Source organism: Gnatocerus cornutus, chromosome 1 (genome assembly GCF_029298725.1).
Source record: "Gnatocerus cornutus isolate USDA-ARS CGAHR chromosome 1, icGnaCorn1.1, whole genome shotgun sequence".
NCBI lineage: Eukaryota > Metazoa > Arthropoda > Insecta > Coleoptera > Tenebrionidae > Gnatocerus > Gnatocerus cornutus.
Window position 1 is genome coordinate 28,246,927 of NC_142233.1, and position 16,239 is coordinate 28,263,165.

Below are 16,239 nucleotides of genomic sequence, written 5' to 3' on the forward strand. Positions count from 1 at the left end.
AATGTAAAAGTTGTCAACATTTGTCAACAAGAGTGCTGTTTCGTTTGTATAAATAAAACATCGCTCTAGCGCAGTGCTGGAAGAGAATTACAAAAATATAGTGCAAGTTTATTTTTGGCCAAACAAACCTTCCTCATGGGACAATAAAGAAAATTTTATCAAATGCATTTAAACAGCGCTTTTAATGCAACAAAAAGAAACTTTATGAAACAATGTTTCCTGTTTCGCGGTTATACGTTTATTTATTTTCAAATTCCTGTTTACATTTCAATTAAAACGTAACTTCCAGCATTCGAACTCGTTGTTTGTTAATCTCTTTGTGGTTTTATTCCACACCGTGCATACATTCGAATAACGAGTTAATTAACGCCAGGTACCTCTGATTAATAAACCCCCAAAACCAATCGCCGGTCAAATTTCAAAGTTATCAAAAATAAAAAATGGTGAAAATGGTGAGGATTTTATTACCAATAAGTGAGCGAAGAAGGCAATTAGAGAGCGTACCAAGTTAAGGAATTGATAATAATTTATGAATATTTATACACAGGGCTCCCTATTCGAATTCATGGTGCTCTTAATTAAAACAACGTACACTCGGCATGATATATGAGTTCGTACAGTCGTCCATTGCAAGCGACACGGAGCTCTTCCATAGGGAATGAGTCTGAATTCTGTTCCATTTATAAAGTTCATGCCATATTCGTTCATTACAGTGTACTAGATATTCGCTATTAATCATCGGAAAAATAGATTGCATATTTAGTTCCTGATTCAGCTGGACCGATGCGACGTTGACGATTGGAAATGAAAACTGGGGCAACCCAAATTGTGGATTGCTACTCTTTAAATTTCACATGAGTCCGGATGTTGTAAAATTCATTGTGGCTGTAACATGTATGGTTGTGTTTGTGTGCAGAATTGCATGAATTCAAAATGACTTACTTGCAGAACCCGAGAGAATTGCTCCGTGATTTTTAAAAACAAGCACATGTTTGCTGGTGTTTTGGTCGACGCTTTTTTGAGCAACCGGAGAAAAATACAACTTCCCGGGGGGTTTTCCGTTGCAATTTTCTTGAGTTAATTATCAACGCAGCTCTTGGACTCGTTGTATGTTTTATTTATGATTTTTTTATGAACAACTATCACACCAGTCGGATAATAATACCTCAATGTTATTTCAATATATTCTATTTTTATTGAAACATTTATTACAAATCTACCACAGAAATCATAACTGAACGCAACAAAATAAAAAAATACAAACTGATTTGATGGTTGCATGTCAGAAGTCCATGCACAGCTTTATTCATTAATCATGTAAACATTAGTTTAAATAAAAACATGCCAGTTGCTGCGATGAGTACCTGAGTGTGATTTAGAATAATGTCTTCGGTGTTCAAGTTTAAGAAACTCAAGGAAGCTAAAGAATGTACCTACAAAAAAATTACTTTGTAAATTTATAAAATGCTAGAAAACAAATAATAAATAGAGGGAACTTAAATACTGTTTTACCTGAAAAGCATTTAAAAATTTCGTTCGCTTCGGACTTTTCGCCTCCGCGTGAGAGACAACGATTACCAATTTTAGTTCCCCTGTTCCATTTTGATTTTACAGCTGACTTGACGTGTGGCCGGCATCGAAATAGAGACCGGCAAATGAGAATCGGTAAACGTAAACACATCTTGACTTCGAAACCGAATACAAGAAGAATTCGATTTAACATTTTATAATAACATGTACGATGTACGTCTATAAATCTTGAACCAATGTTTGTACATAATGTTTATAAACAAAATGATCATATACGATAACGTTTTTTTTGTCTCGAAGAGAACGCATTAAAAATCGGTCCAATCGATGAAGAAAACATAGTCTGAGATTAATTACGCAACAAAACGAGAATTTTTTCAATTCGTCGCGGGCCAACAAATGAAAAAAGTAAATTTTGAGGAAAACCTTTTGCCAAGCCGAATCATTACTATTAAAATTGCAAAAATTAAAGGAAACAAAAAACCAAGTTCTTTTAAAACTTTCTTTGCTAAATGTTTAATAACAAAATAATGAAATAACAAAATACCATGTAGTCCGGTCAAAATAGACATTTCAAATAACAAAAACTCCGACAGAGCCAAATATTTGTGGAGACTATGGGTACACCAGTAGAAATAAAATGCCAAAAGTCCCCATAGATCCCATGTGTGCTAAAAAAGTTATTCAAGGTCAAAGGTCAAAATTTTCGGTTTTTATGATTTTTCACGAAAACGGTAAGTTTTTTCGAAAATATAGTTCAAACAAAAATTGTAGATCATAAAATTATCTACAAAAAGGTCCTTATACTTTTTTCCTAAAGATCACCATTCCTAAGATATTTCCGTTCTAAAAGTTTAAAGAGTTACATTCTTAATAACAATTTAATGCATCAAATACAATTGTTGTGGTTGGTGAAGATGATGATTTGTTGATACTAAATACAAAAAATAGTATTTAAAAGTTTATCTGGAGCAGGTGGGAGTATAGTTTGAATCGGTTCCAAAGTATTATCTGTTAATTTCCAACCCCAGTCTTCGGGGTTCAGTTGATTGCCTAGCCATGTCTGAACTTGATAGTATACTCGACACAAGTGTTGATGAGCAGAAGCCGATGTTGGAGGAAGACAAGATAGTTGTACTTGTTTTTTGTTTCGTGTATTTTTTACAAAAGTCAAATATCTATACTTGTCAATACAATTAATTTTCTTTGGAGCTCCATAAACTGCAAGGAGAAAGTGAATTCCTTTTGTGATTATCGTTTGAGGAGATGAGTCAATTTCTTCAAATACTTTAGCGCAATAAATTAAATCCTTTTTTTTCAAATAATTTCAATACTGATGTTTTTCCTCTTCTGAACATTGCTGATGTAGTATCGCAGCCGGTTATCGCATGTAAAAATAAAATATCGTTTTGGCATTTTGGATAAGCAGATAAACTTTTTGAAGAATACATTTCTGTTCGCTGTTGAGCCCTCCCAGGTTTTAAAAAGTAAATAATTGTATCAATTGGAGTCCGGGAAGTAAGAAGTATCAACAAATCAACATCTTCACCAACCACAAAACAATTGTATTTGTTGCATACAATTGTTCAAGAATGTAACTCTTTAAACTTTTAGAACGGAAATATCTTAGGAATGGTGATCTTTAGGAAAAAAAGTATAAGGACCTTTTTTGTAGATAATTTTATGATCTACAATTTTTGTTTGGACTATATTTTCGAAAAAACTTACCGTTTTCGAGAAAAATCAAAAAAACCGAAAATTTTGACCTTTGACCTTGAATAACTTTTTTAGCACACATGGGATCTATCTTTCAGCATTTTATTTCTACTGGTGTACCCATGGTCTCCACAAATATTTGGCTCTGTCGGAGTTTTTGTTATTTGGTCAATATTTTTATGTCTACTTTGACCGGACTAATGTGGCCTTTGGAAATCGGTAGACCTCGATTTTTTTCGTAGACCTTCTTTGTTTGATAGATAAATGAATAATAAATCCCAAATAAAAATCTAAGACCAGGGAAAAGCAAAGTCTACGAAGAAAACAAGCTTCAACTCAAATAAATAATCTTCAAATTGCGTACTGCATTATTTTAAACTATAATTATAATTAGATACTTAAATTACTCATAATTAAATGAAAAAACCTCTAACTAGTTTTCACAATAAATAAAACACAACAAATTATTAGATAAGTGTTTAAAACTCGAACTGTTGAAATTAGTTTTAACTCAAATATTAACACGTCCATAAACATTTTACAGCCGCCTTTACTTCTATTTAGCAAAATATTACATAACATTTAAGTATCCATAATAGCATGTTTATAACCATACGCTAATTTAAAACTCTCTGTATAATAAATAAAAATACTAAAATGGTAAAACCGATAAACACAAAACTATGTTCTGATTACGTAAAAATAAAAATAAAAAGTTGCAAAAACCTGCTTCTAAAACTCCATAGCATGGAAATAATCTAGCAAACTATTATCGACAAAAATTCATAATTATTACACATGTACTTTGCTTCTAGCGAGCACGGAAGTTATTCACAACGATTTTCGAGAAAACGCTTTAGCGCTATATTTTAATTACTACAGTTTATGGCTGCACATATTTTACATGCTTGAAAAATATTTATTCCGCACATTTACATGATGGCCACACGAAATTATAGTTTCCATTAACGATTTGCAAATAGACACAAAAGTAAATCAATTGGATTAGTGTGTAAACCGCAATAACCTAGTTGGAAGTTAATATTAATTTTTCAAATACTCTACCAATTTATTGTTTTATATGGGAATTTCGGTTAATGCGTAGTTAACATAATGGCAAGGCCATCGTTTAAAACTAAGAACTTTTAAAAGTAAGCAACAGTTGCTTTATGTATCTTCAACGAACGGAGTAAGAAATTACGAAAAATATTAACACGTTAATTCGGTTCAGATTCCCATCATGTAATTTTATAATGATAAGATAAGTATGTCTTGGGACTGCTGTTTCGACGAATTTGTTATTATTTTTATACGTTATTACGTAATTGGAATTTTATTCGTGCTGTAACTGTGATGAATAAATTTTCCAGTATTAGATTGGTTAAATTACAATGAAAATAATTTAATTGTTCCTGTGACTGATAGTAATAATGTTGATAATCTTTGAACTTCAATTCCACAGTATTGCAAGTCTGTAAGTCTTCAAAAATTTACTTCATTTTTAGGTCGCTGTCGCGAGCCATTACAACTAACAATTTAAAACTGTCTGGTTAAACTCTGGTAATTTTTTCTCGACATTCTTCCTTGTACTCGTAAGTAGTGTAAATAAATTTTCGCAAAGAATTTTACGAGTTCAAAGAAGACATGTAACATTTATCCATTATTGTTATAAAATTACATCAAACAGTAAACATGTCCGAAAGAATTTATGTTGTTTTCTGGAAATAAATTCTTCACCCTCACACGTGAGCTGCACAATGCATGACCATGCACTTTTCAATAAATGTTTCTAAATCATGTCGATTGGCAGCACGCTTCTAAATTCAAAGTCAAGTTCACAAATCCCTCCCGGCATTAACTTTAAAACTCGTTTAGTAATCTTGACTGTGTGTATGCACCGTTTCATTTACGGTGGGAAAAACTAGTTGGATTTATTAGATTACAAACTAAGTTAGAACAGTGGCGCAGGAAGCGCATAATTAAACGGATCAACCTGTTGACAAACTTCGTTAATTCCTTTTTTAGGAGCCGCTGGAGCGTTTCTCGAGGAGTGACACTTATTGGAAAAGAAAGGATTTCAGGAAAACAAACGATGGGCGTGTCGGGTTTATTTCATTGAATTATCGGTTGTTTCAGGGTTGTTAGGTTTGCACGCGATGACTGCATTTGTCTTCAGGCTAATTACAGAAGTATACAAATTACAAGCTCCGCCAATAAAATACCCAAACCCACAGCAAAGAGATTTGCGTCATTTCGCGGATTTGGGTGTAATCACTTACAATGAAACTAGATGCACGACTCAACGAAAATAGGATGTGTAGAGCGTGTTATATCAACAAGGATAAAAGAAAACGTTCGAGAAGAGAGGAAAGAAAGAAGAGGAGAGGTTCCAATGCAGGAATTGGAAACAGGAGAAAAGCGCAAAATTAGAGCTATCAAAGAAGAATATGAATTGAAGGTGTAGAACGAATAAAAAGAATAAAGATAGAGATTGTAAATGACATTACTATAAAAAAAAAATCCTATATCTACTTCCAATAATTTGAAAGAAAATCTTAAATTGTCTTTTTTTTCTCAAACAAACAAACAAACAACAAACAAAAGCAGACGTCACTAAACGCGTTAAGTTGATTTAAAAAGATGTCCAGGCCCCAATTCGACAAACACATTAAAAAGGGAAACAAATAGATATCCAATTACATAATTGATTCTGATGGTGTCCGGAAAGTCGCGCACCACCGTGATACTGTATCATCGGACCATGCCGTAGATCACCGGAAAAATGTTAAAAAAAAATTCATGTCTTCAATTTTTCGAGATATGATGGATTGAAGAGGAAAAGTTTAATGCCAAAATTAACGATTTCTGTGCAATAATTTTAGGTTCAAAAGAATTTTTTAACTAAAGGTCATATAAGAACCGCCTGAAAACGGTTTACAATATTTTTTAATCAACAATCTCGATCAGTGTGGCATCGTTCACATGAAACCATAGTTACATTACTCGTTTATGAACCAACCTGACTAACGCCAACAATACAACAGCGACGTTACTATGGCTTTGAATAGTAGAAATTTAAATTATTGGAGGAACAGCAATGTTGCCATTTTCCTAATTTTCTTTTGGTCCTCATGCGAAAACAGAGAGTCTGGATTTTTTTTAACATTTTTTTGGTACTCTGGGGGACCACCCAATTACCCCTTTTCAAGGTAGTGCGCCACTTTCCGGACATCCTGTATATTACATTTAGCTGACAAAAAAATCACATTTAATTTTTTTTAACTCAATGCTTTGAACAATGGAACAATAATCTCCTCAATTCGAATAAACGCTTTTAAACGTTGGATTGTACTAATCATTCAAAATTTTAAAAGCACTAGAACCTTTAAAAAATAATAAAAATATTCTTTTAGCAACGCGCTAAAAACGTAAGAAAACCTGAGCACTATTTTTTCGCGTCTTGAATTGTAAAGCACACTTTTTATCAGTGCGGAGAAGCTAGAGGGCAGATTACACAGTATTAAAAAGTATTATGTATTTGCTTTATTTAAGATAATTTTTTCAACTTAAACAAAAATTAATAAAAATGAATTTTATTGGTGGCGCAATCCACATATTAGAAAAAGATTGCAAATTGACGTCTCAACAAATTGTTAGATGTGTCAAACCAACATTTATAATTCAGTTTTAGATGATTTATTTACAAATCTCGCAGTGTAAGGATTTTACGACTCTCCAGCAAATGCTGCCTTCACCCGTGGGTGGCTCATTGCTGTCGAGAAGTAAAATCCTACTTACAGTTGCTCTAAATGTAAATAACTAAATGTTTTGATCGAGTTGTTATTAAGGGACGACATGGATTTTCTCAAAGGCATTGGAAGCTGCTGGCTCTAATAATGAGTTTTGCAGTTCGCTGGAAACGTTATTTAATTACCTTTCGAATACAATCTGGGACCATTTCATAACTTTGTAGCTTTTTAAGCAGAACCGAGTAGAAAAAACATTTGTAGTTTACCCAGAAAAAACAGAACTTCCAGTCCTCGATTATTTTTTTCCCGAAATTTGATTGAACCTCGGTATCAATCCGCCTACATGTCGACATCATAAAAACAGCGCCCGATAAATTTCAATCGACGTATGGATTACCGTCTATAGTTCATAAATTTACAATGAAGAACTTGACTACCGAAACTATTCTTCTAAAGGCATTCAAGGTGATATCAACTTGAAAATACAGATAAAAGTGCTCGTTTCATACTGGCTTGCACAACGTTCTCTCCGAGAATGTTCCGTTACAACGTCCGCATTTTTGAGTTTAATGGCATTATCAGCTTTATCATCCGTGAAAAAATCCATTGCTTTCCGAAATTAAATTTTCCCATTGATTGAAACCACTTGTCGTTGTCACAAGCATACGCTGACAATTTTTCAAACGCTAATGCAATTCTGATTGTCACATTTTGTGAAAATCTCGACATAATATACGTCTCCTAATAATAAGCTCTGCTAAGTGCGCTTTTTAAAAGTGTTGTGCTACTGTTGTGTTAGTATCCGATCTGCATTGAATAATGTAATAATTATGTAGATTCATATTTGATTTCTACCATAATAGTTTTTACACAGGCATTATCTTTCATGATTGTTTTAGTGCAGGCTCTGCGGTTTCGAACATTGCATAACAAATCTGGATTCATTTACAAAACGCACATTGATGAATATTAATGTAGGCGATGTTTATACATTTTATGTGATGTTTAATATTTTAGGTAATGGAGTACTAATTAGTGTTACTTTAACAAAAAAGGTGATATCCAAAAATGGATTATATTAGTAACGGCGGAGATGCACTTTATTCGGTTCCAAATTCAATTCGATAAAAGATTCATCAGATATCAAGGTGATGTCCAAAGTAGGTAATCCTACTTCCGTTCTTCGTCATTTATGGATGTTGGCAAAAAGTGTTTGCATGTCGTTGAGAAATTAAAAAGTTGATGAAAATAGCGCATTTTCATATATTTATTATAAACATAATTATGTAAATGCATTTACTCGTGACTGCTATTATATTTACAACCTATTGTTTGCACTTGATGAACGTATATTTATGCATTTAATCAATAAAAAACATTTGACTGAATATTAAATGTGGCAACTAACTAATGTCCGTAATCAAACACGGATTAAAGCTAAAAGCTTAGACCACTTTAATTATTTTCGTTGATTACATGTCGATGTGAGTGCAAACTTAATAGGCGTACTATTTTGTTTAAATAAAAACCATTTTCCTGACAGAATTAATTGCAGGTGTGGTATTACACCGACATTTTTCTGAATAATAAACGTAATCAAAACCAGCTCATTATGTAGTAACCACAAAATTCCATCGTGTCTTCGTGGAACTTCTTCAAACTCGGCCAACAATAAAACCGCAATCTAAAGAGTATTGTATTTAAATATAAACTTATTATTATAAAAGACAGCTGCTTGATTTACTATACTACGAGTAAGTAAATTATGCTGAACGTCTAGTTCGTTTCATGGTCGAGCGAACATTCGAGCGAGTAATAATGTGCTATTAATGTTACGTATGATGGTCAGCTGAGTCTTCTAATTTAAAAAAATAGATAATAAGTTGTATGATAAAGAAAATGTACAAGTTTTTAAAGAATAAAAGACCGCCTTTAACTAAGTTTTGTTAGGTTTGTTTATTCGAAAGATTCAGGAAGAAGTTTAAGTTGTTGAAATTGAAACTTCCGCACTACTAGCAACAAATATTGGCTCGTTGGTAAGTAATCATGAATTGTTATTGTTAGGAATGAAAACAAGTTCGTCTGTGCTTTGATACATTTATGAAGCAAGTCCCAACGAGATAAATTGTATTAAAAAAATTTATTCTGAATTATCGACATTTGTGCCTTTTTCGAAAATAAGGACTTATTTCAAAAAGTATCAAAACATAAAAAAGATGTTCCAGACTGCAAAATACTGCAAAATTAAAAAAATAGACAATACAAAATGTCGAATACACTTCCTGGATGTAGTAACTGAAACGTTCAAATTTTGATATTTTATCAATTGGCGGTATTTTTTTTTTGTTTTTGATTCAACAAAACTAAATCTAAAGTGGAAAAATTTGTCTTAAACTGTATTATAATCTGAATTTGAATAATTTGCATATTATTATGAATCTGGTTTAAGATACAAACGTTTAAGATGACGTAAAATAAAATTCCGAATCTTACACGTTACAAAAATTTATTCTTATGCTCATGTAAAGTGCAGTTTGGTTTCACCAAACAAAAGCTCACCAGAAATTTGTAACTTTATTAAGAGACAAGTGCGCCAGCCCAAAATGTGTATAATTTTTTCCGTTAAGACATTAGACGTCAGAACAAGAATTTAAAGCTTCTATTTAAAAACATTTTCATAAAACGATTAAGTTAGTGAAACGTCATCAAATGACACTTATAATTGGATGAATCTGATAGTTTTAACAAGTAATTGACAGGAATACAACTAAATAAATAAATAAATTCCTTATTTAATAATAATGCCATATTGTAATTATTCTTAAAGCAGCAAATCAGAAAAATAATAATTTAGGAGTACATATTATTATCTTACGACCGTACTATAGTACTATAGTAGCGTATGATAGCTCGTTTATACTGGATTTTGTCGCAGTTACAAACCCGTGCGTGCGACAAAATCTTCAGTATAAAACTCGTATCATAATATACTATTATATTATATAATTATCATACGCTATTTTTTTTATTTTGGTAGTAGACCAGCTTAAAACACTTTGTTCGTCCAAATTCAATATGAATTGATTCAATTTTTTAGTCTATGCATATATGTACACAGAAAAAAAAATCTGTTCACTGTACATTCGACTTTAAGTAGTATATTCCCAAAATTATTTTCAGGAAATTTATAAAGTGCCATGTTTCTAGAGATACCCAAGTTTCATTGAAATTGGACAAAAAATATTCTGGTTGAGCCACTTCGTCTGGATTTACTCATATTTTTTCGCTAATCAGACCTGACAAATTTCACAATTGCTTAGGAAATTTTATTGTTGCATAGCACATAATTTTAGCATTATTATTTGTTTATATATTATAAACAAATTTATTAAATGCTTGTAGATAAATAAACAAAATATGAAACTCCGTCCCATTCGTTTCTTCAAGCATGTCACAGTAATAATATTCACTCAGTTTTGAAAACACGTCGTGATCGGTTTCGTTTTTTCCAAATCGCGTCTTTACCTTCTTAATAATCAACACATTAATTCCATTATCATGATAAGTCCTCCACTTCTCAACGTATTTTCTTGTGAGCCTTAACGGTCTCTGCCAATTTAAAACCACTGCACTGATCTTGATATGTTAATATGTTAATTCTGTTGCGTGGGCTAAAAAATTCCACTAAACCTATCCATATTCATCGAGTGGTTATTAAAAAACTATCTTTACGCGAATCAAGTTTTTATAGGAACTGAAAAAAAATGCCCAATGTGCTCCTCATTTAATAGTCGTCACAGGTGTGAAAGACTTTTATTGGTCCATTAAATTAACATGGATGCTGTATTCTGCCACAGCCATAACAATGCCTATGTTGCTTTTACGACGTTTTTCAGAACTATTTTATGCGTGCGTGCTTTTATATCCTACAGGATGTTGGTAATGACGCTCCAGGTGTGTTCGCATCTTTAACTGCGCCAGAATTACGAGATTATTGTTTAATTTGTTAAAGAGGAACGATTCCCATAAGAGGTAGAGGAAATAAATAATTCGTGAAACTGGTCGGGAAATTTTATCGTAAAACTGAAATTTGCTAAAAGGATGAATCCATTTGGAAAATTAATTCCATGTTAACAACAAAGAATATTGTAATTAATGAGATTCATTATACTTACACATCACTAAATACAGATTTGCAAGATTTATGGGAACTTTGTTTTAGATTCATTGGTACGGTAAAACCAGCGAGTTAATAACATCTTATTCATATGTAATGAGCAGTCTTCGGAATTTGCGGTTACAGATTACGAGAATCAAAAGTTACTGACTCGGTCACGCAGGTTTAAAATGTTTGCTTGAACGTGAGCATGTTTTAAATAAATTAGGTACTCCCAAAACGTACATAACTAAATGGCTGGAAAACCCACGGAAATCATAAACAACGGCGGCAAGTTGTCATTGAATCATTTTTTTATTGTTCCGAGAAGCATGATGTGAAATAAAATTGATGATAATTTGGTCCGTCTTGCTGAAATATGCTCTTGTTTCTAACACGTACTTGCAGTTAAATTAATTTACGTGCAAACTCGCGTTTGTTTTTTTATCCCAACTGTTATTTGCCTATTGTTTCATTCTCCCCGGAAAAAAATCGTATGTAATTTCCATTTACGCTAGAAACTTTTCTTCCTACTGTGTATTTTCAGAATTACTTTCATAAAGTTGGTATGTCAGTTTGTTGGCGAAAACTTTTAAAATGATTTATTGTTTATAAGTTTACAACCTGTGGCAAATCTTTTCATTAAAGGAGAATTCTTAATAACGTTATAAGTTTAAACGAAATTAATGACTTTGGAAGCAATTCAATTAGCATTAAAATTCAAATATTTGTTAACGGCTGATTTTAACTTTGTGCCGAAGACGAGTTTATTTCTTGGTTAATATTTATCGTCTTCTGAAACTGATTGTTTTTAACTTTCTAGTTTAAATTATCCATCAAATTAATATTTCTCTATTTTAGTTTGAAAATTATAATTTAAAAGTGGTAACTCTTCTGATTAACTCCGACTGGAAAGACAGAACACTGGCACACAAATCTCTCCGATTACCATTCTTCGCCTTCCTCCTCAATTGCCATTTCTTTTCTAAAAATCCCCGCGTCGCACTTTTCTCGGCTTAAACTTGGCCCAATGATGTATTAGTCCGCCGATAAATCGTGCCCCGACTGGATAATCCACAGTAAGTAAGTCCGATTGTACGACGGGATGCCCCGATGACGTAAAGAATCTCGATAAGAGACGAAATAACAGTTCAGTCGCCGACTCAACTATTTAACGTTAATACGAACTTGTTTTTTCACCAGTTCGTCGAGCGAAATGGATTGTGGTTGTGCGGCACCCTACATCGGTCCGTCTCTGGATAGCACATGCGGAGGCGGCACTTTTATCCTTTTCATGAGCTTACTGGACACCTTCATCACAAAGAAATGCGACCTCTCTGAAATCTGTGAACGAGTCAAACCGAAAGTACAACCGGATCCAGAGTACGATTTTGTGGTAATTGGTGGCGGAAGTTCTGGAGCGACGGCGGCGGGTAGATTGGCGGAAATATCGGATTGGAAAGTATTGTTGATTGAAGCTGGTGGTGATGAGCCACCAGGATCGCAAGTTCCATCGATGGTTGTGAGCTACCATGGAAACCCGCACATGGATTGGAATTACAAGACGGAGCCGGAGAAGAACGCCTGTCAAGGGTATTCTGAAAAGAGGTGCGACTGGCCTAGAGGAAAAGTTCTGGGAGGGTGTAGTGTGATCAATGGGATGATGTACATGAGGGGTCATCCGAAGGATTACGACAATTGGGCCACTTTAGGCAACACCGGGTGGAGTTACAATGACGTCCTTCCTATTTTTAAAAAGTCGGAGAATAACGAACAAATCGGAACTCTAGTTAACTCGAAATATCACGGCACCGGAGGCCCTGTGACAGTGTCGCGCTTCCCTCACCACCCCCAACTCGCTGAAGATGTTCTTCAGGGAGCTGCAGAGCTAGGATACCCTGTCAGTGATGACCTCAATGGAGATAAATACGCAGGTTTTACCATCGCACAGTCTAGCATAAGGTGAGTCGGGTCAAGATCAAGGCTAATTTCCACCATTAACATTAAACATTAATATCTAAACTTTCAGTTCAAATTCTATATTTGTTTTACTGGCAAGTGATCTATCAAACCGAAATTATCAATTGCGGGTCATTTGTTATCGCCAAAGGCTGCTGAACCATTATGAATGAATTTAAAACATGTTACTGTACCGCATGTAACGAGTTTTCGATTTATACGTGATTACATGTTTTATGACAGATATCAATGCTGCTTATATGGTAAAAATTCTATCCATAAAATTAATGCAGCCATAATTATTCCATAAATACACGTTTCCATATTAATCAAAATAGTAAAAAATGATGAGACTTCCTGCATAAATCTCGACAATGTCGCATAAATTTTTTTATAATTCCTACATCAACATTTTGTTTGGATATTATAAAGAGATATTTTTGATACCTACAACAGTAGGATGACTTCACTTGATGGAAATAATTCACACTTTTACGTGCTATAAAGTAAAATTACGGAATATTAAAAAAGTGTAATTAAAATAATAACACCTATAAACGGAATGATTTATTTCCACTGCAGTTTTACCCATCAATCGCAGTTTTTATATCCAACAGTTTTCAACAGAATAGAACAATTAAATGACTAAGCAGTAATAAATATAATAAAAATCATAATTTTGCTACTACAATTTCTGCGTTGAAAACAAATTCAATAAAATGTCGTTTTTATATTCAACGCTACATCTCTGGAGGCAGGTATTTGTTTTTTGATAATGCAAAAATTCCGCTCATTTGCAATAATTTTTTTTCAGTTCGTTTCAGTGAATTTTTCATTTATAAATTCTTCAATCAATCCGATTATGTTTTCCGAACATTGTTTTTCGTTTAATTCTGTGATGTTCAATAGAATTCCATGTACTAGATAATCAAATCGCTATGAACAAAAAATTCGTATTTTAGAGCTTTTTCAGCACTAACTAACTCACTGCGCTCTCTTGTTTTAGAAACGGCTCTCGACTCAGCAGCGCCCGAGCCTTCCTTCGCCCAGCTCGCAACCGCCCCAATTTGCACGTAATGTTGAACTCCACTGCCACCAAAATCCTTATAAACCGAACCGGCAACCAGAAAATCGTCTCCGGCGTGGAATTTCTTTACAACAACAAATTGCACTCCGTTAGAGTAAAAAGGGAAGTTGTCCTTTCCGCGGGAGCTGTCAACTCTCCGCAAATTCTTCTCCTCTCCGGCATCGGTCCCAAAGAAGAACTTGACAAGGTTAATATTCAACAAGTTCATGAACTTCCGGGCGTCGGCAAGAACTTGCATAACCACGTAACGTTTTACTTGACGTACAAAATGAAGAAAGAGAAAGCGATTAATGATCTTGATTGGTCGAATGCTTTAGACTACATTTTGAATAGAAAAGGTCCAATGTCATCGACGGGAATGTCGCAAGTTACTGCGAGAATAAATTCGAAGTACGCTGATCCTTCGGGAACTCATCCTGACTTGCAGATTTTCTTTGCTGGGTATTTGGCGAACTGTGCCAAGTCGGGAGAAGTGCGCGCGGCGAAAGATCCCGAAAATCCGGACGCTCCTAGACATTTGACTATGTCACCGGTGGTGCTGCACCCCAAGAGCAAAGGGTATGTGGGACTGAAATCGAAAAATCCTCTCGATCCACCGCTTATGTACGCTAACTATTTGAAGGAGCCGGAAGATATTGCGACGCTCGTTGAGGGGATCAGAGTAACGCAAAGGTTAGCGAATACGACGGTTTTGCAGAAAAAGTATGGCCTGGAACTAGAAAAAGAAGAATACGGAGACTGCGATAAACGACACAGGTAATTTTAATTAAAAGTGGGAACAGCAGGTTAATGTGATAATTTTCAGATACGATTCAGACGATTTCTGGCAATGTGCCGCTCGTTACTACACCGGACCAGAAAACCACCAAGCTGGCTCTTGTAAAATGGGACCGTCCTCTGATCCTAAGGCTGTTGTAGACCCAGAATTGAAAGTTTACGGAATTGAAGGACTTCGGGTCATGGACGCCTCCGTGATGCCGGTCCTGGTGTCTGGAAATACACACGCCACATGTGTTATGATAGCTGACAAGGGTGTAGAAGCAATCAAACGGAAATGGCTCCCTGCAAACACATTAGCTAATAGATTTGGCAGTACCACAGACAACCGAAGGAATGGACAGCCTTCTTACAGTGGTCATAATTATCCACCGCGTCAAAATCAAGGAGTTAAAACTTCAGGTTTCCAGCACAACCAACAGTTCCATAACTCTCATCCTTATATGCCGAATCCGTTTGCAACAACACTACGGCCTCAGAGGATGTATAACCAGCAGACTTACCCCAGGCAGAGTTATGGAGGGAATCAACAGCCTTACAACGGGAATCAACAGCCTTACAGCGGAAATCAACAGCCTTACGGCGGAAGTCAACCGAGTTATCAGCAGGGAAATCAACAAAGTTATCAGGGAAATCAAGGGTATCAACATGGGTATGGGGGTTATCAGCAAGATCAAGGTTATTACAACGATGGGAGTTACATGGAGTAAGAAAGTAGTGTAAATTAGACTGTCTGTGTAAAGTTATTATTGGAGATTGCTGCTGGGCAGCCGGGATTTTACCTCCTCTTTGGGAGTGAAATTAAGAATGAACTGTTTTAAATATGCTTAGATAAGTTTTTTTTAAATCTTTTTTATTCTTATATTGTTAAGTAAGAGATTAGATTTGTCGGTTTTTTTTATATTTTGTATTTAATGTTTGTTAATAAATAAATCGTTTGATGCTGTATTAAATGTAAATAACCATTTGATTGTAGGCAACGCAATATACCCGTTCCTATATCTGCTTGTAGGACAGAAATTTAACTTCACAGTTCCGAAGCAGACGAGATAATGACATGTTGACATGACAATAAATTGGTAAATGTGGGTAAATACCACAAATTGCTACTTTTGACTATTGTTTGGCTACTAAAAATCCGCATCAAAGTAACAGTAGAATATTTTTGTCTCTAATAATGAAGCCATATGACGCTGAAAATCGAACACGGTTTTAAACTGGATTATAATTCGTTGTTCAAATCAACTGAATAGTAAATTATGATG

General features: G+C 34.4%; 2 protein-coding genes across 3 annotated transcripts in view; one reads left to right on the plus strand and one right to left on the minus strand.

The window, feature by feature from the left end:
* side-II (sidestep II transmembrane protein) overlaps positions 1-16,239 on the minus strand; it is a 217,551-nt gene that overhangs the window by 120,415 nt on the left and 80,897 nt on the right. The gene's annotated exons all lie outside the window — the stretch shown is intronic.
* On the plus strand, positions 12,284-15,936 carry LOC148181290 (glucose dehydrogenase [FAD, quinone]-like). The gene is made up of 3 exons (XM_088046167.1): positions 12,284-13,113; positions 14,117-14,953; positions 15,003-15,936. The coding sequence occupies exons 1-3, from the start codon at positions 12,368-12,370 to the stop codon at positions 15,682-15,684; spliced, it is 2,265 nt and encodes a 754-aa protein (XP_087902293.1). The 5' UTR covers positions 12,284-12,367; the 3' UTR covers positions 15,685-15,936.

Excerpts from the sequence above, each read along its gene's own strand:
- LOC148181290 (XM_088046167.1), top strand. The coding sequence starts at position 12,368 with ATGGATTGTGGTTGTGCGGCACCCTACATCGGTCCGTCTCTGGATAGC. Across the intron at positions 13,114-14,116 it reads ATCGCACAGTCTAGCATAAG|AAACGGCTCTCGACTCAGCA; the intron begins GTGAGTCGGGTC and ends CTCTTGTTTTAG. Across the intron at positions 14,954-15,002 it reads GACTGCGATAAACGACACAG|ATACGATTCAGACGATTTCT; the intron begins GTAATTTTAATT and ends GATAATTTTCAG.